The following is a 20,283-nucleotide window of genomic DNA, read 5'->3' as shown; positions in this document are numbered from 1 at the left end:
ATTTACGCGATTAGGTCCCGTTTTAGTCACATGTGCAATAAGTTTGATATAATTTTATTTCGTATATTATTGTCGCACAGGAACTGTAGATTTGTATAATAGGTACTGTAAATACCTATTATACAATTTATACAAATGTAAATGGTAAATGAATGGCTTAAGAATATTATTATTATTATTATTTTAAACTTTATTGCACATAAAATTATAAGTACAAATGACGGACTTAATGCCATAAGGCATTCTCTACCAGTCAACCACTGGGCTATATTATTCATATCTAGGTATTGAAAATGATAAGTTACCTATTTGAGATAATAGAAAGTATAATTTAATTTAGTCTCATGTGTCTTACATACACTTGACATAATCTACTGTAGACTAATCAACAATTCAAGTTTTTTTTTATCTATTATGGACTTAAGAATATCGATAACTTTGTTAACTTGTTAATTATGGACTTATAGCCATCACTAGATACCTACTGCTTGGATATAGGTACAGTCGCCATCAGATATATCAGAGCGGCCGAGGCTCTCACAAATATCTGAACACGCCTCTATTGTCAAGGCGTTAAGAGTGCGTGTTCAGATATTTTTGAGCACCTTGGCCGCTCCGATATATCTGATGGCGACTGTACCTACTGAAGTTAAAACTGTTAAAAGTTAACAAATGTCCATTTAAAACATCCACAAAAACGTTTAACGTGGTAAAATAAATACTTATTGATATTAATTTTATGGGGAAGCAAAAAGCATGTTATCAAACTATATACATACATATAACGTTTGAACCAAGTGGTTAATGGTCAAGGTGGTTCTTGCAACAGAAAATACGGAAGACTCACCATAGAAATAAAAACAAATGGCTTATAGCGCAACATATCGCAAACTTAATAAATAAATGGTGGATGAATGACCATGATTGTATACGCACAGAACTAATTTTAAAGAACACTTATTTTCACTGGCACTATTAGTTTTTGTTATAGTGTCCATTAGTTATATTTTGCAAATTAATAACATAACCTAAGTCATTGTCACACAAGCACCTCCGTCAAGGGCGCACAAACAGCTGTTTTTGACTTTGCAAAACATCGCTGATTCGCTGCGCTACTACGATTTGGTGCGCTACTCACTCATTTCTCGTTTCAAACTGATTGTAGTTTATTCATTCTAAAAAATCTGGTATGATGGGTATATTAACAGTGGATTGTGAATAATTAAATTCACAGGTAAATATTTGTATTTAATTTATAAGAAATATAAATATTATTGTACTATGATTGTACTTGACAATAACATTGACGTATTTTTATGATATGGCAATACCGCAATGTCAAATTGACACACGGGCTGTTGGCCGCTAGTTACATTAAATTGCTGACAATACGTTGCTATAAAATACACCCTATCAAACTAACTTTAGAGTTGATTTTATGTTTAATGATTATAACCAAATTAATTAAAACAGTTTTATTCAGATCTAATATTTTACTGATTGAAAATGACAGCACTAATTTATCAAAATTCAAAAAGATTAGTCTCAAAATTACAAAATATGTAACATATTTCACGTAAACCCATACAGAATAATCACAAGCTCAACCTTAACCCTTTATTTACATAAAACTCTAAAAGAAAATTATCTGAAAGCCAAATATGGATTGAAAACTGTTACCTAACGTCTGTTAGCGTAAATGATCTTAATAATAAATAAATTAGTGAACGAGACAGCCTTGAAGGCCGTCAATGAATTGAACCAGTGCAGGCCGCCTCGGGGGCACGACGGAAGTTGATTTGATCCTGATATAATACTATTTAAGTATGGGTAACGATAGGGATTTTTTCCGCGATACTAAAGTGCGGTATTTAGGTAAGTTTCCCTTTTCCGTAGACAATTTAATAAACCTAAATAATCTAATGATTTTTATAGACAGAGAAATAGTGCCTGAAAATTTTATGTATTCCCTAATAGTAACTATCAGTTTAGAAGTAATAAAGTTTAAAGTCGAAATAAGTTGTGAAGCAGAGTGTACCATGTCTATATCTAACTGTATTAGAAGTTACACACACACACACAATATGTACTTAGTTACTATTACTCCTTAAACAAATTTACAATCCCTAATTTTTATTTGCTGTTGTAGGAATAATAATATTAATAATAGTCATACGTAACAAATATACATCTAAACAAATAACGGGTAATTCCGAAGCGTTCAGAATGCGGACTCTAATTTGACGGAATTATGGGTGATATTCGGAAGCGTATATGTATATAGTGATTATGACGCATAATTATTTGTTTTCTTTCACTACCATGAAATACAAACAGATAAAGAAAAAGATATAAAGGTGGATTACTCACTGTTCATCTCTGGTGATGTAAAAGTCGCTGAACAGATTCATGTTGCAGGCTACGCCAATGAGGTGGGTGAGGCGTTCCGGCCGCTGGTCACCAAGAACGTGGTGAACCTCAGCTACAAGGTGGCCGGGGCATATGTGCTCGCTGACACTGCTGACAAGAGTTTGAAGATGTTATGGGTAAGTGTATTGAACTGAGCTTTATATCTCAGATACTAAAGTAGCAGTTTGAGTAGCCAAGCTATTTGACCTGTTATATTAGAAATATAATAAATAATATGAGTATGAGTATGAGTATTGTTCATTCTGACAAATGGTCATTTTAGTACAAACTTAGGGTCGGTTGAACCAAACCGTCTGTCACCGTTAAAGTGTTCGCAAAATTTTATTGTATGGGAAGTTTCATAGTTCAAGGCCAATTGCTGTTGATCAGTCTGTCAAATGTGGATGGTGCAACTGGCTCTAAGACAGATTGAGTAATGAATGATACTGTAATTTTAGTAAACTCTTTATTGTACAAAAATACATATTAAAAGTTACATACAATTAGTAAGAAGAACAAAAGTGAACTGTGAACTTGTCCCTTCCTCCTTCCTTTTAGGAACAGGAAATTATATAAAAAATAGCTTCTGAAAATGTAGAAAATGTGACCTGCTATATGGAAATTTAATGAAAGTGACTATAATTATCATAGAGTAATATAAGTAAAGAAATAGTGGTAAACTCCATGCATCAGTTTTCGCGCCAAATTTCGTAGTCGAGCCATTGTGTGCCAATGTTAGACACAATATCACGCGCCGTGGCACGCGCTCAAAGACAATGGCACACAATGGCTGACCGCTCGCAGAAAAGAAACAATGGCTTTTGTTTAACAGATTAGGCTCTTAGACGTAAAAATCATTTGAGAAGATTTATAAATTTAGACTTCTTCTTCAGGCCTTATTCCCATCTCTATTTGGGGTCGGCTCTCCTAATCCTTAGTCTCCAGAGTGGTCTTTTCTGGGTCGTCTCTGCGTCCGTGTTGGAGTTTTTGAGGTCTTTCTTTATGACGGATATCCATGTAGTTCGAGTTCCAGTTCACTTTTCTTGTCATGTGGTTGGAGAAGATTTATACTATATTTGTATACGTACTTAGCTTCGCTCCTTTTGCTCTACCTACCTTCTGTATGTTGTACAAATGCAAGATTTTTATTTATTTTATTTATTTAAGCCTTTATTTTTCCTTAAAATAGTTTTACAGAATAAAAGTTTTCTAATTGTATTGTTTTTTCATTTTACTATATTGAGGACCCCTGTCGGGTATAGGCCTCCTCCATATCTTTCCACCTTTCTCGGTCTTTAATCTTGATTAGCCAGTTTTCTCCAGCTATGATATCCTTGGACCATCTTGATATGGGTTTTCTCACCTTCCTTTTGCCACACACAAACGTAAGATTAATGGAATATACATGTTTAATTTTGCATTTCAGCGTGAGGGTAAGATCTCAAGCATGATTGTGGGCACCGGCGACGCCCTGATCTGGCAGACCCTGGCCTCCATCGTCATCCCAGGAATCACCGTCAACAGGTACCTAATGTTAAAATTATTACCCTCTCTCTCTCTCTGTTTTGTTCTGTAGTGTATTGAAATATGGGGCATTTTCTATGAAAAGGGACCTTATTGTCGATGGCGCTTACGCCGCACAGCGTCGCGCGGCATTGTATTTATTTAGGAGCATCGTTTATAATGGCGTAAGCGCCATCGACAATAAGGTCCCTTTTTATAGAAAATACCACATATGAGGGTACTTCAAGAAAACCAGTCTGGATTTGTCAGGTACGTAAGCACATGTGTCCTCCCGAATTTCGGTGATAATATCGCGACATAATAGTGGCTACGAGACAAATCGGTAATAAAAGCGTGTATTAGACTGTGTTACGGTCCGGCCACGACATCGCGCGGTGGCGACAGCGGCGAGCGGCAGCCATAGGTGGGAACGAAAGGTCCGGTCGCTGTGTCTCGCTCCAATCTATGGCCGCCGCTCGCCGCTGCCGCCGCCGCGCAATGTCGTGGCCGGGTTAGTGACTTTTTGTGAAGTTGTAAGTGCAGTGCAAAAAAATGGGTATTAAATTAGGTGAATATGATATGGGTCATGGCTGCTGGGAAAATTACATTGGTGCAAAGTTACGGTGCAACTTTGACGGGTTTTAGGAAAGAAGTTGAAGTTGGAGTAGGATTTTTTATAAAAAAAGGTGTTTTTTTTTAAATTGTTTTTTTTTTTTTTCAGGATTGTCTTCTACACAGGCAGAGCACTGAAAGGTAAACCAGTCCCTCCAGCAGTGCAGCGGTTTGCCCCGGTCGCAGTCGGTCTGGCCTGCATCCCAATCATAGTCACTCCGATCGACCGGGCAGTTTCCATGTTCATGAATGTCACATACAGGCTTATCTTTGGACACCATCATTAAACTACACACGCAGTCAGGTAACTTGAATTTGTGATTATGATTCACTCTCAATTTTTCTTTAAAACCCACAATACCGTTAAACGGGGTGGGTTTAGGAAAATTTGGGGTTACTTCGATAGTTTTAAAACGGCCATAAAATTACCATTATTTGTTTCGTTTTCAAGCAAAAGGTACCACATTGTCGCCTGCCATAAGGACGCTCTGACAGGTTTTTCGTATAAATATACAAGCAATTTACGTCCTTATGGTAAGCGTCAATGTGGTACCTTTTGTTTGAAAACGTCACATTTACTGAAACTGTTCCTGTAACCTACTGGTTACCTACTGTAAAAAAATCTCGCATAAAAATATATTATGGCTTAAAAACTAACATTTCAAAGTCGCCCCTGCATTTGAAAGCCACCCCGTTTTACCCTACACTTAAATTTCAAATCTAAGAACAACTAGAAAAATACTTTATTTTTCTATCGGTCCCCACAGGAAGGAAAGAGTGAATTAGAAGGTGATCTTTTCGTGAACGAAATCGAAAAATTCACATTGACATTCACGCCAATTTATGGAATCAACAGATGCTATAAATAGCAGGTGCTGCTCCCTACAGTTTACCCTTCTTTGCGCGTTGTAAAGTGTGCCACCTAGTGGCCTAAATCGGAAACTTAAACTTGACATACACTCCGCGTTAACAAACAGGGGGTACTGCTCACTACAATTCATGCACACTCCATACCTATATATTTTATTTCAAAGTCAAAGTCAAAATATTCTTTATTCAAATTCGTTAGAATTAGAACTGCAGATTAGATCTGGTAACTAACAAAAATTATAATGATATGTTTAGATTTAATTTATAGCTAATAAATGTAGAACAAAATGCATATAGACGCGCACAAGGAATATCTTTAAAAGCTCGCTTTCTCAATTATAGAACTAGCTGGTGTTTAGATGCTTCATAGAAATTTTTAAAAATTAAATACATATGGGTGCATTGTAAGCAAAGAAAATCGATGAAGATAAAAGTCCACTCAGTAAGGAAAACAAAATGAACCATAGGTTAAAACATTATTAGGGCTGTACATAAGGTACCTATTTAACTATAGTACAGAATTGGTGCATTATTATTAGGCCACACGGTTTCGAAAAAAAGTTTTTGTAAAATTAAACAAAATTCTCGGACCACAATGTACAAAAAACAATACAAATATAATTTGATAATATTTTTCTTTTTGAATTATCGCGTACTTACTCGAAACGCCTATGAGTTTTGTACGAGCAATTTCGACGAAACTGACTTTTGATCGGTTACCTAATTATGTTCGAACTTAGGGTGGTATTTCACCTGTCCAATTTTTTTGTCCAATGTGCATTGCGTCTCACTCTCTCATTAAGCAAAATGTGAGACGCGAAATACACATTTGACCAAGATATTAGACAGATCGAATACAATGACAAAGTGATATCAGGATACAAGAATGGTTAAAAATCATTCTACATCAAGCACAGAATAAATAATAATACTACGTACAGAAGGTTCACTCTCTAACAAAACACGTCAATTACGACAGATATGACCGCTAGGTGGCGTAAGCGCGAGCTGCTTCCGTTCCGTGGCGGTGCGCGGCAACTACTATGGCTAGACACCAAAATTGGTGTGGGCCGCATGTACTTGTAGCGACGCGACGTAATCGCGGAGTGAGCCACGCCTGCCTCATTGCTACTTAATTGAATTCGAAAACAAAAAAACAAATTATAGGTATTGTATCGAAACTCAAGAAATAATTATACAAGAATTTTTAATTTAAATACTATTCAAATAAATTGTAAGTGGCCTTAAAATACGTCTAGATTAGGCTTTTAAGACAAAAATACAAAATTATAATTTCCCGTCAACTTCAGTATTTTGTTTAATTCTAACAAAGCGTTTGTTTCTTGGACTTACATACTAAACCATACTGTTCTTTACACCTTATTACTAAAACATATGTGGTATTTTCTATAAAAAGGGACCTTATTGTCGATGGCGCTTACGCCATTATAAACGATGCTCTGATATAAATACAATGCCGCGCGGGGCTGTGCGGCGTAAGCGCCATCGACAATAAGGTCCCTTTTCATAGAAAATGCCCCATATACCTATTATAAAACACAAATTAGTAAATTAGTCGACGCTAATTGCCAAGACAATCGATGCTATGCAGCTATGCTTATAATATAAAGTTGGCCAAGCAAATCTTGTCAGTATAAAAAGACGGCAAACTTAAAAAATGTAGGCGCAAGGCATATGGTCCCATAGAAAATTTGAGTTTCGCGCCTTTTTCTACTGACAAGATTTGCTTGACCAACTATAACTAATATTACAGCTAAGTATTAGTACAGTACAACACTGCCATAGCTTAGAAAGTAACCATTAAATTGCTTAATAGCGATTGTAAGATGCACCTAGTGACACTAGCGCTAATACGGGCACCTTAGGAACTATATTAGAATTTTTCATAGAAGAGAGTAGAGAGGTGCCTTAGAACGGACTTAAATGGTGTTATATAGAACTAGCTTTTGCCCGCGACTTCGTCTGCGTGGAGTTAGTAATTTGAGTAGCTTATTTTTTATCCAATCTGCTTTTTATCGATTCCCCAATTTCCCCATACAAACTTCCATCCCCCCTTTCAGTCCTTAAACGATGACTTCTGGGATAAAAACTACCCTATATCCTTCCCCGGGACTCAAACTATCTTTATACCAAGTTTCAACTAAATCGGTTCAGGTTTAAGCGTGAAGAGGTAACAGACAGACAAACAGACACACTTTTGCGTTTATAATATTAATATTATAGTATGGATTCACAAACTCGTACCTACAAGCGCCATCTGGTGGCCTAGCCAAGATGCCAATCGTTTGCGCCGTAGCGAACGAAATGCTAAATGTCTCTCTGTCGCACTAATATGGAAAAGTGATGATGAGACATTACCGTTTCGTTCGCTACGGCGCAATTGGCGCAAACGGTTGGCATCTAAGCCCCCAGATACACCTATCAGAGCGGCTAATTTAAAATAGATATCTGAACATATCTACTCTGTAACGATAGATATGTAAAGAAGTTTGTTCAGATATTTGTGAACACCTTGGCCGCTCCGATATGGCGACTCTGTCTAGTTACGTTTATGACACAAATTCTAAATTTTGTAAAAGCGTCTCAAGAGTCCCCGGCAAGCTAGGCCGAGTTGCACCTTCCCATACAAACGTAGTTCCGCTCTCATTTTTAAACTACGTGTTGGATTGTAATGAAACTTTGCACATACAAAGACATGAGGTATATCTAGGTCTGAAGTTTATAAAACAAACAAACAAGTTTTGTATGTAAAACTTAAATTCGCTGTATTTTTTTTACTATGGTATCTGAAGCTACATAAACTAATTACAGACATAGATATACCTTATCCTATTGTAAGTACAAAGTTTCAGACCAATCTAGCTAGTCGTTTTAAAATGAGAGCGGCACTACGTTTGTATGGAGAACCGAGCTTGCCGGAGACCCTTAATAAACGAAATATAAAGGTAATAATTAATTGTGTAAATTATAAATACGAGCATGCTCCCTCTTTGAAAAGTATTAGAAACATACTTTATTCAATCACCAAAACACTAAGTTAGTTTTTATCTTTGAAGTAAAACTTCTTTACGCGCGACTAGAGGGTAACTCAGATTTTTTTTCCTGACGGAAGTAACGCTCAATAGTGACACACGCACAATAGGACACACGTCAAAGTGCCAACATAGCGATAAACGTTATCGTCAAAGAATAAATATAATAAATAAATAAATATTATAGGACATTCTTACACAAATTGACTAAGTCCCACGGTAAGCTCAAGAAGGCTTGTGTTGTGGCTACTCAACAACGATATATATAATACTTATACATACATAGAAACGTCCATGACTCAGGAACAAATATCTGTGCTCATCATCACACAAATAAATACCCTTACCGGGATTCGAACCCAGGACCATCGGCTTCACAGGCAGGGTCACTACCCACTAGGCCAGACCGGTCGTCAAAGAAGTTTTACTTCAATCGAGCGTAAAGATTGCACGCACACACTTTTTTACCACTATTTTAGTAGTTAGTTTGAGTGGTCATGGGAGTTTTCCTGGATGCTCCCAGGCACACAGAATGTCAATTACGAGCGCTACCTTTTAATATCCATACTTTAATACCTTTATAAAGGCTAGGAAGACGATTTTACGCCTGCTTATCCATACTAATATTATAAATGCGAAAGTCTCTGTCTGTCTGTCTTTCTGTCTGTGTGTTCCTTCTTCACGCTTAAACCGCTGAATCGATTTAAATGAAATTTGGCATAGATATAGGTTAAGTCCCTGAGAAGGACATAGGATAGTTTTTATCCCGAAAATCATCCCTTAAAGTAAAAAGCGGGGTGGAATTGAGATAATTAATGAAGTGCCTGCTAATTTGTTTGCATAAAAATATTGAATAACTTCTATGAGAATTTTTCCAGGCGCTATACTTACTTTAGCTGCTGTTACACGCAGACTAAGTCGCGGGCAAAAGCTAGTATTTAATAATATGTTAACTACTTACTAGCTTTCGCAGGAAAATCAAAGGGGTAACGTTCGTGGCAAAATGGCATATTGATCCTCTATCTAGCCGCTCAGATGTCAAAATTTGCCAAGACAAATACAATTTTGATTTGTCAAAATAAAGATGAAATAGGAGACCCTTTTATAGGTCTCTGGGCGGCTAGAGAATAAGACTATTTCCCTCTATTCTCTATTATATTAGTAATTGCTGTGATAGTTGAAATGATTCCACAGTATTAGACACGCTTGTGAAAATGTATGTTTCTGTTTGAATTTAATAGGTTTATTTATTTATTTATTTATTTTTTATATTTTTTTTTTATATTTTTTTTTTCACAGGTTTATTTCTGTAATTTTTAGTTCCTTGGACCCTTCTTGTTTGCGATTGACAAATGACATATACATTTGATTTTCTACAAAATCTTAATATAGTATTTAACAAATAGCTTGGGTACGGTAACAGCCGCATTTTTATTTTAAGGTTATTGTTTGAGATGACAGCTGTTATCGTACCCAAGCTATGAGAAAAATACTGTAATTCAGGTCGTGTTTTAAATATCGACTTAATTTGGTTTGCTTTAAGTAGAAAATTAAATGTAAACTATCTGTCAATCACTTACTACCTAAAACTAGTTTATCAGTATGTATGTTATGGTAGAACATAATAAAAAATGCAGTTAGAATTTGTCAAATTAGAATAAATTGCAAAATGTAGAAAACGCTTATAGTTCGGCCAGTGTCATGACAAAAAAATATATATTTGAGTTCGAACACGTTCACTGCGGGACGGGGTCGAAAGACCCTATGCAAAGTATGTTTAATTACGAGTTACACTAAACCTCTATTTGTTAATTATATGAGAAAAAGGCATTATTTATTAATTACACAAATTTTAAACCAAAATTAAATTATATTTAAGTCTCGATACTTTGTTGACATGTATTGATTATTGAACGAATATAATTCAAATGATCTGTTTTATTTGGAAATCCTTAAATCTTATATTATTGTTCAATAGGGTATTTGACTACTAGTCAAATCAGCTTCTTTTTTCGAACTGTCAAACGATTTTGCTACTATGGAATTGATATGAAACACTAGCATGTGACGTCACAATCAAATTACCTAAATAACTGCTATCTACGTTTCTGTATTAATCTTCTGGTGCTTTATTTCTTGCATCGTGTAGAATAATTTATTTTAAATACAGTCAAATACCTTATTATACATATACACCTTTTATATTAAGATTAAGAATAGTATTGTTATCATTGATTAATAAATGTGCTGTTAAAATTCTGTTCTTATTAATTGCGATCTTATAACTCCTTTGAAAATAACAATAGCAAAGTTATTTTAAAGAAATATTAGGCGCATGGCTTTCATTACCGACACTATGACATTGATGCATCAAGGCGGTTTGTTTACCTACAGGTGGCCTATCGCGAAACGCGAAAATCGAAATTTCGCTATCTGTCTCTCTATCGATCGAATATGCAAGTGATAGAGAGGCAGAAACTGAACTTTCGATTTTGTGCTAGTTACGCCCTCGACGCAGAGTTTTGCGCAATATTCCCTATTGGGAAGTAGTATGAAGTCGGCGGAAGGGACATAATAAATGAGGGTTCCATTATTGCCATTTGGTTAAGAAATCGTCACAGTTTACAAAGGGGGTAAAACTTGTTGTATCACTCTTCGTGCTAATATTGACACCTTAGCAAGCGAAATATTGTAAAATTGAACCAGTGGCTACGCTCGTGGTTCGAAATGATTTTTGATTTCATTTGATTATGAGCTGGTGTGGTATAAAAGTAAGTTTATTAAAATTAATATGAGATACTAAAATATTTTCTCAATGAAGAGAAAGACAGTAAAGTTTGCTCGGTAAATAAGAATGCCTACGTTTCTGGTTATTTAACCTGTCAAGTCACTGCGATAACTTTGATATTTAAATCTCTCTGTGATGTGCTGATTTTTTTAAAGCCTGCATATCTATATCATATCATGCATGAGTAAAAATGTTACTGCGGGTCATACGCTTCTCTCAAAGATTGTTTAATAATGGGGTTGGCACGGTTGGCAACTGTCAAAGGTTGCCCCTTTCTCTAGTTTTGTTCTGAGATTTGGCTTAGGCCTGGCATCCAAGCCATAAAAAAAGAATTTGTCACAATTCTAAGGATTGACAGGGCAAGCTATGCTAGCGCCATCTGTAAAATACTTCGACTAGTTCCTTGACCAAGTCTTTAGTACATCCAAATCGTCAATGCATTACCCCTTTAAAGCAAAAGCTCCCAACAACAAAATTAAATTTCTAACAATATTGGTACTACGGAACCCTACACTGAGCATAACCCGACTTGGGCTTGGCCGTTTTGTTTTAAATATTATCCCATCTTTCTCTGGGATCAAGGAATATTTTAGTTTTATTTCAGATTGACATTCAAACCAAAACACGATTTACGAGAAAAAAAAAATTACATTGAATAATCGCGAAAATCGAAATTTCGCTATCTGTCTCTCTATCGATCGAATATGCAAGTGATAGAGAGGCAGAAACTGAACTTTCGATTTTGTGCTAGTTACGCCCTCGACGCAGAGTTTTGCGCAATATTCCCTATTGGGAAGTAGTATGAAGTCGGCGGAAGGGACATAATAAATGAGGGTTCCATTATTGCCATTTGGTTAAGAAATCGTCACAGTTTACAAAGGGGGTAAAACTTGTTGTATCACTCTTCGTGCTAATATTGACACCTTAGCAAGCGAAATATTGTAAAATTGAACCAGTGGCTACGCTCGTGGTTCGAAATGATTTTTGATTTCATTTGATTATGAGCTGGTGTGGTATAAAAGTAAGTTTATTAAAATTAATATGAGATACTAAAATATTTTCTCAATGAAGAGAAAGACAGTAAAGTTTGCTCGGTAAATAAGAATGCCTACGTTTCTGGTTATTTAACCTGTCAAGTCACTGCGATAACTTTGATATTTAAATCTCTCTGTGATGTGCTGATTTTTTTAAAGCCTGCATATCTATATCATATCATGCATGAGTAAAAATGTTACTGCGGGTCATACGCTTCTCTCAAAGATTGTTTAATAATGGGGTTGGCACGGTTGGCAACTGTCAAAGGTTGCCCCTTTCTCTAGTTTTGTTCTGAGATTTGGCTTAGGCCTGGCATCCAAGCCATAAAAAAAGAATTTGTCACAATTCTAAGGATTGACAGGGCAAGCTATGCTAGCGCCATCTGTAAAATACTTCGACTAGTTCCTTGACCAAGTCTTTAGTACATCCAAATCGTCAATGCATTACCCCTTTAAAGCAAAAGCTCCCAACAACAAAATTAAATTTCTAACAATATTGGTACTACGGAACCCTACACTGAGCATAACCCGACTTGGGCTTGGCCGTTTTGTTTTAAATATTATCCCATCTTTCTCTGGGATCAAGGAATATTTTAGTTTTATTTCAGATTGACATTCAAACCAAAACACGATTTACGAGAAAAAAAAAATTACATTGAATAATCGCGAAAATCGAAATTTCGCTATCTGTCTCTCTATCGATCGAATATGCAAGTGATAGAGAGGCAGAAACTGAACTTTCGATTTTGTGCTAGTTACGCCCTCGACGCAGAGTTTTGCGCAATATTCCCTATTGGGAAGTAGTATGAAGTCGGCGGAAGGGACATAATAAATGAGGGTTCCATTATTGCCATTTGGTTAAGAAATCGTCACAGTTTACAAAGGGGGTAAAACTTGTTGTATCACTCTTCGTGCTAATATTGACACCTTAGCAAGCGAAATATTGTAAAATTGAACCAGTGGCTACGCTCGTGGTTCGAAATGATTTTTGATTTCATTTGATTATGAGCTGGTGTGGTATAAAAGTAAGTTTATTAAAATTAATATGAGATACTAAAATATTTTCTCAATGAAGAGAAAGACAGTAAAGTTTGCTCGGTAAATAAGAATGCCTACGTTTCTGGTTATTTAACCTGTCAAGTCACTGCGATAACTTTGATATTTAAATCTCTCTGTGATGTGCTGATTTTTTTAAAGCCTGCATATCTATATCATATCATGCATGAGTAAAAATGTTACTGCGGGTCATACGCTTCTCTCAAAGATTGTTTAATAATGGGGTTGGCACGGTTGGCAACTGTCAAAGGTTGCCCCTTTCTCTAGTTTTGTTCTGAGATTTGGCTTAGGCCTGGCATCCAAGCCATAAAAAAAGAATTTGTCACAATTCTAAGGATTGACAGGGCAAGCTATGCTAGCGCCATCTGTAAAATACTTCGACCAGTTCCTTGACCAAGTCTTTAGTACATCCAAATCGTCAATGCATTACCCCTTTAAAACAAAAGCTTCCAACAACAAAATTAAATTTCTAACAATATTGGTACTACGGAACCCTACACTAAGCATAACCCGACTTGCTCTTGGCCGTTTTGTTTTAAATATTATCCCATCTTTCTCTGGGATCAAGGAATATTTTAGTTTTATTTCAGATTGACATGCAAACCAAAACACGATTTACGAGAAAAAAAAATTACATTGAATAATCGCGTTTCCTTTCAATTAGGGCATTCACATTAAAGCCAAGGTTATACCGATTAATTCCAAGTTTGGGCCGGAAACAGACTTGACTGATATGTGTATGTGCAACCTTGCTGCACTTAAGTTGCATAATGCTGTTGATAAACTTACCTTGACTTTGGAAAAGAGCGCAGTGTAGTGTGATATTTTTAACGACTGGTCTGGCCTACAGATCGCTGCCTCAATAAATATTACAGGGTTCTATATGTTTCACTTTTATCGAACTGAAATTTGAACTTCATCATAGTGACATTAAGTCGAATTTCAACTATGATCTTGAAAATGTAACATAGAACCCTGTAATATTAGGGCAGCGAGATGTAGCGCATTAGTACATTTCGATGCTAGTGCGGAAAGTATGTCATTACTTCACGAGCACCGAGATATCTTGCCACGAGCCGTAGGCGAGTGGCAAGACTCGGGACGAGGGAAGAATGACATTTCCGCACGTGTATCGAACGACGTTTTTTAATACAGTTGCGAAAAAATAAGAAAAGCAACAAGTAAGGAATGGAATTCGAAAGTCGAAACTTTTATATTATTAATTCTGTGACATCATTGACATTATGAAGAGGTGTTTTTCTAGCTTTTATTCGACTAGAATGAACCCACTTCAATGAAAGTTTTGTTTTCAAATGCATGTTCTATATGACAGAAACAATTGTAAATATTAATACATAGTACTATTTATAAAAACAATATCGAATGTTGCCTTTGGAAACTTAAAACATTCTTGCAGTAAGAAAATACGCCTCTTCTTTGACAGGCGTTCCGTTCCATTCAGACAACTTATTAAGAACGGTTTTTCAACATTTAAAAAAAAACGTGTTATAATACTTATAATGATGAAGAGGTAAGTAATAAAATATGAAATATGCATATTTTTCGTATTCTTACATTAACAGTAGGTTTTTATGTTGATTACGTCGTTTAAAGGAAACTAATATTAACACTCATCAATAAGTAGTCATGAATTGGCACAAGTAAAAATTTAAAAAAATTGGAAAAGTAAAAAGCACTAGTTCGCGAAAACCAACTTTCCGCACGCTAAACAGCCACGAAAAGTAGCGCTTTTTGAGCAACTGTATTAAAAAATAATTTTCGATCGTATTTTCACGGAAACGTACGTAATACGAACGAGTCTTGCTATTTCAGTCAGTCTCGGTACAAAGAGTACTGAGGTTGACTGAAGTAGACAAATACGAAAGTTTCGGATAAAATACGATGGAAAACAATTACGCACTAGGTGTATCTGTAGTCGGCACTCGGCAGTGACCCAGCCTATGAAGCCGATGGTTCTGAGGTGTGAATCTTGATTTAAGGGATTTTTTTGTGTGATGAGCACGGAGATTTGTGTCACTTAACTTCAAACCCGGGTAAATCCATTCGACCCTCAGCAAATATCTACCCTATTATTCTTAATACCAAAATCGCATAATCTGGGATTTACCCGAGTTCAGTCAGTCCGAGAAATATGAAGTTTAGGCTGATTTGAAAAATCTTTTAAAGTACCTACTTGATAAACATGCAAGCAAAGGAGAGAACCTACATCAATAAAAGTATTTATAAAAATATATTATTGACGGTAACTTTTTAATCTCGTCTTCGTTTTAGTCTCGTCTCGTCGTCGTCTTTTCATTATTTTAGGACAAGTTAAATAATAACCTAATATCTTGAAAACAGGACACTTATTTTAAACTTTCAGGCTCCAATACAAGGTCTGATTCGTATATCACGTATATATAGTGTTGTCTATTGCAGTTTATAATTTAAAAAAAACCGGCCAAGTGCGAGTCGGATTCGCCCACCGAGTGTTCCGTACTTTTTAGTATTTGTTGTCATAGCGGCAGCAGAAATACATCATCTGCGAAAATTTCAACTGTCTAGCTATCACGGTTCATGAGATTACAGCCTGGTGACAGACAGACGGACAGCGGAGTCTTAGTAATAGGGTCCCGTTTTTACCCTTTGGGTACGGAACCCTAAAAACACAAATCAAAAAATATTTCATAAAATAATTTGATTTATTCCCTAGTTAGTTAAAAAACCTGATTTTGCGAGCCATTATGACTACATATTTTCGCCCTAAAAATAATCCAATGGGTCTTACTTACTAAAACGAGACATGAAGCTTACCTCTTAACTTAACACTTCCGCGTCTGCAATTTCGCGCAAACTGCTTGTGCGCAGCGTTCGGTTATCGATCATCGCGGCTGCGCCGGCACTGAGCGATCGCAACATTTATTCGATAGCGGGCGATACGGGAGAGAGTTGCAAGCGAGGAGCGATGAGCGGGATAGGGAGGTCGCACACAGCGACTTTTTGGAGCGATACAGTCGCAAAAATAAAAGCAGATTGCAAAAGTAGATTGCAGATGCAGTTGCGAAAGTACGTGGACCTCGTAACGTTCTACCGCTGCTATTACCGCCTGCTGTGTCCAAGCCCAAGCAATGGCGGACCCAGGAATGTCCTTAAACTACGTCCAAAAGAGAGGTATGGGCACTGTGAATGTCATTTCGCTTTGTGTGGTAGGCACAGCACCTTCACCTTACAGAAAACCGCAGCCAAATAACACTAGATCCTACTCATAGTGTTGTGTTCCTGCCGGTGAATAAGGTTGCCAGAGCTCAATGAGGGTGCGGAGTGTTAGGGTCGGCAACGCTATGTAACTCCTCTGGAGTTGCAGGCGTACATAGGCTACGGAGACTGCTTAACATCAGGCGGGCCGTATGCTTGTTTGCCGCCGACGTAGTATAAAAAAAATGGCCGAAGAAAGGAGTGCAGAGCCTTAGTGAGCCTGTTCACAAGGACGAATCACAGCCGACACTAAGGTAGTCGCGATGTGAAATGGATGGTTTCAAGAAGGAAGAAAAGAAGGAAGCCAGTTCGTCCGAATCAGTGCGGTCCAGCACCGACTGGACCCAATTATGCTGCACCGTCAACGCTGCTGTGCTTCGAGCAACGCCGGCTTCCGACTTGTCGGAAGGGAGGAGCCCAAGCGAGATCTTACCGTATAAATCATTCCGCCATTATTTGCGGGCGGGAACGTGCACAAAGTCGCACTTTTCACTCACTACATACAAAATCCAATCTGTAATGACGACAAATACATAGAAAATGACACACGTCAAAGACAAATCTTGCACACCTCGATCTCTTTTTGTGTATGGACGAGTCACAACACGTGCGTAGCCATAGGTACAGTTGTATTGCAGAGGAAAAATAATACTAATGCCGTCTCCCTTCCCGGTGTTCCTCGAAGCTACTGTGTGTCGCCTGTGACTTGTAGCCATTAGTAAACCGTTACATAAACCTGAGACGAGAGGAAAGGCTTATTTGAGCTTGAACTAATTATGTTGATACTACCTATATATCTTGTGAGAGTAACATCCATAGGATTCTGGCCGCTTTAGCCTAGTCGGTACTCGGATCGAAGAAGGGTTGAAGGGAAGTTTTAATAATATATCGTTGTCTGAGTACCCACAACACAAGCCTCCTTGAGCTTACTGAGGGGCTTAGTCAATTAGTGTATGTAAAAAGGCCGGCAACGCACTTATAACTCTGGTGTTGGACACCCCATGGGCGGCGGTAATCGCTTACCATCAGACGATCCATCTGCTCGTTTACCTCTTATATCATAAAAAAAGCAGCTAAAAACATGTCTAGAGTCAGACTAATTAAGCTAACTCGGCAGCAATTTTGATAGCATATAGACTGTGCAAGTGTTACTTTAAACGTCAAACTTCTATGAAATTATGACGTTTAAAATAATCCTTGCACAGTTTGTGCTATTAAAATCGCTGCCGAGTTAGCTTGGTCTGACTATACATCTTTACGTATTTTGTATTTAATTTCACAGTTAGATAAGAAAACATTATTAAAGCAAACAAACGTTTGATAATAACTACGTTCTTACACGTGCGATCACTACTTCATTACGCATGCTCCTTGTTTAGCGTAGCTAACTTACGATAAAATAACCTTTTACAAAAACATTTTACGGTCTTCGTTGGGGGAAAGTGATCCACCGCTTTTTCATAAAAACGCGCCTAGTCCGCATTTTCCTCTCTGGATATTGACACTATGGAAATTATTTCGTTTGACTTTTTTAGATTTTTTTTACATGAATTAGGAGCGATTTTTTTTTATTTATATTTACAATCAATAAAAGTCTTATTATTATTTTTTTTAATTTCCACCTGTCTTATAAACGATAGGTACTTAAAGCGTTTACATACCTACATATGTTACGGGCAACTTGATAAATCTGGTCACCATGAATAATGACCGGTCTGTATGCATAATGCCCGCATCAAGTGGGTAATGTACTTAATTAAAACTGCTTGAATAATCACTTTGACCGGTTAGTATGAATAATAACCACCCTACGTTGGGCAATGTAATAAAACAGATGAGCTGTAGTGTAGGTTTAGAAAGGAGTCTTTGGAGTGTATAGTTAATTAGTTATTACTTTTTTTGAAAGATTGCTATTAAGTTCTTTAGGCGCTAAAAACAACAAAACATAAGTTGGTTTTGTGTTAGGAATTTAATAACTCGTAAAATATTGAATATTTTTATTTCAAAAATTAGAGGTAAATAGAGCATACTTAGAGCTATTTTTTTGACCCAGGTTTGAGATCTGTAGCTCAACCAGGAGTGACGCTACAGCCCGTCGCATAAGAAAAATTTAAGTTTGTTTTTGCGATTTTGGTTTTGCTGCGACTCCCACTTGACCAAAATAGTTAGGTTAGATTAGGTCTCTGGGTTTTCCACCTATTTCGGCGAATTCCACCCCGTAAGGGGTGGTTTTCGCGTGGTAAAAGTATGGAAGACTCCGCGAAGGGGTCGAACCCGGAGGGGGCTCCAACTACGGGGCCCCATAAAGGGGCTGTAGGGGCGTATTCTCCGATCTTGCCCTACTGTGAGGAACCTATGGAGGGCCAGGACATGGCCGAGGCCGTCTCTTACAAGAGGCCCCATGAGGGGGACCAGGACCAGGAGGACCTGCACCATGAAGCTCATGGAAGAGGGCCTAAGATTAGCACCGGGCGGAGGGGTAGGGCCAAGGCCGTGGGGATGAAAGCCCCCAAATCCCACTCTACTGGCCTGTCAAAAGCCAAGGCCAAACTGAGGGCACATAAGGAGGACTTCCTTTTGGAGGTGCGGGACGCCCAAGGGGTGAAGGGGATGGTTCTCCCTCTCCCCACCTGCCGAACAAGGTCCCAGGGGGACAACAAGAAGAAGGAGGATAAGGAGCCGGGGAGGCTGTCCCCGTCCCCGTCCCCAAGCCGAGAAAGTGGAGTACGCAGCCGCAGCCCGCTCCCGTACACGGACTACGCGGACTACATTGAAATACTGCGGGATTCGACCCATATTGTCTTAGAGGCTGCCGGGAAATCCGGCAACCTAAATGGACAAGTCTGGGGTAAAATGAACCAGGCCTGCCGGGACATATTGGCGGCCACGGACTGTCTGGCGGATAGACAAGAAGGCGAGGAGTTGCGGGCCTTAAAGGCTGATAATAAGAGAATGCGGGAGCAACTTGCTCAATGCCAGACCGAGATGAAGGCCCTTCGTAGAGCCTTTTCTGAGAGGGAGACCCGGCCCCTAGCACAGGCCCCGACGGCTCAATCCGATCAGCTTCCGGCGGGCTTCGCTGAGGCCCTCGCTGAGGCCCTCAAGGAACTGAAGGAGGACCTGAAGCAGGACCTTACAATTACCATGGGGAACATGATCTCGGCCCGCACGGGCTATACCCCCGAGCCGGTCCCCCGCCCCCCTCTCGCGGCGGACAGAAGTAAGACGACTGCGAGTCAGCCCACCCCCCAGCTGGAACTGCTGCCTGAGGCACCCCCAAGGACAGAGACACGTGCGCTGCCCGCTAGGCAACCTAGGACCCCTGCGGCCCAGCCTTCGACACCAGCGGCCAAGAAGAGGGCTAATTCTGCTCCCAGGCAGAAGATGGCGAAGGAGCCCAAAGCCCCCCCCTCCTCGCAGCCGGCAACTAGAACACAACAGCTTAATGAGTCTTGGACGCAGGTTATCAGGAAGGGCAAATCCGGCAAATCATCCAAGCCCTCCCCTCCCCCCGCCGCTCCGGCCCGGAAACCGGCACCTGCGGGCCCACGAAAGCTGGTTGTGCCCTCTACGGCCGCGATTGTGGTGGCCTTGAAGCCGGAGTCTGAGGCGACATACGCCTCAATCATGTCTAAAGCCACCACATCGGTGAACCTTGCTGATGTGGGTCTAGGGCACGTCAAAGTCCGCAAAACAGCTGCTG

The 20,283-nt window shown here is 38.6% G+C and overlaps 2 protein-coding genes across 3 annotated transcripts in view; one reads left to right on the top strand and one right to left on the bottom strand.

The window, feature by feature from the left end:
• LOC134749910 (prestin) overlaps window positions 1-2,499 on the bottom strand; it is a 52,973-nt gene extending 50,474 nt beyond the window's left edge. Inside the window, exon 1 of one of the 2 annotated variants that reach the window (XM_063684921.1) lies at window positions 2,371-2,499. In XM_063684921.1, the coding sequence (XP_063540991.1) occupies window positions 2,371-2,411 (41 nt within the window). In that variant the 5' untranslated portion in view covers window positions 2,412-2,499. Of the gene's footprint in view, window positions 1-847; window positions 1,084-2,370 lie in introns of those variants that run through there. The other variant, XM_063684920.1, reaches the window with a different exon arrangement.
• LOC134749953 (mitochondrial fission process protein 1) lies at window positions 1,438-4,847 on the top strand. Its single transcript, XM_063684989.1, has 4 exons — window positions 1,438-1,875; window positions 2,419-2,546; window positions 3,836-3,933; window positions 4,634-4,847. The coding sequence occupies exons 1-4, from the start codon at window positions 1,827-1,829 to the stop codon at window positions 4,809-4,811; spliced, it is 453 nt and encodes a 150-aa protein (XP_063541059.1). The 5' UTR covers window positions 1,438-1,826; the 3' UTR covers window positions 4,812-4,847.
• Window positions 4,848-20,283: the final 15,436 nt, after the last annotated feature.

The sequence above is a fragment of the Cydia strobilella genome, chromosome 19 (genome assembly GCF_947568885.1).
Source record: "Cydia strobilella chromosome 19, ilCydStro3.1, whole genome shotgun sequence".
In the NCBI taxonomy this organism is placed as follows: domain Eukaryota; kingdom Metazoa; phylum Arthropoda; class Insecta; order Lepidoptera; family Tortricidae; genus Cydia; species Cydia strobilella.
The sequence above is the reverse complement of the archived record's forward strand: the minus strand, read 5'-3'. Positions and strand labels throughout refer to the sequence as shown.

What these genes read in the sequence shown, in the direction of transcription:
- LOC134749953 (XM_063684989.1), top strand. Translation starts at nt 1,827, where the DNA reads ATGGGTAACGATAGGGATTTTTTCCGCGATACTAAAGTGCGGTATTTA. An exon ending in TACTAAAGTGCGGTATTTAG is followed by an intron (nt 1,876 to 2,418) that starts GTAAGTTTCCCT and finishes TTCATGTTGCAG; the next exon opens with GCTACGCCAATGAGGTGGGT. An exon ending in CCAGGAATCACCGTCAACAG is followed by an intron (nt 3,934 to 4,633) that starts GTACCTAATGTT and finishes TTTTTTTTTCAG; the next exon opens with GATTGTCTTCTACACAGGCA.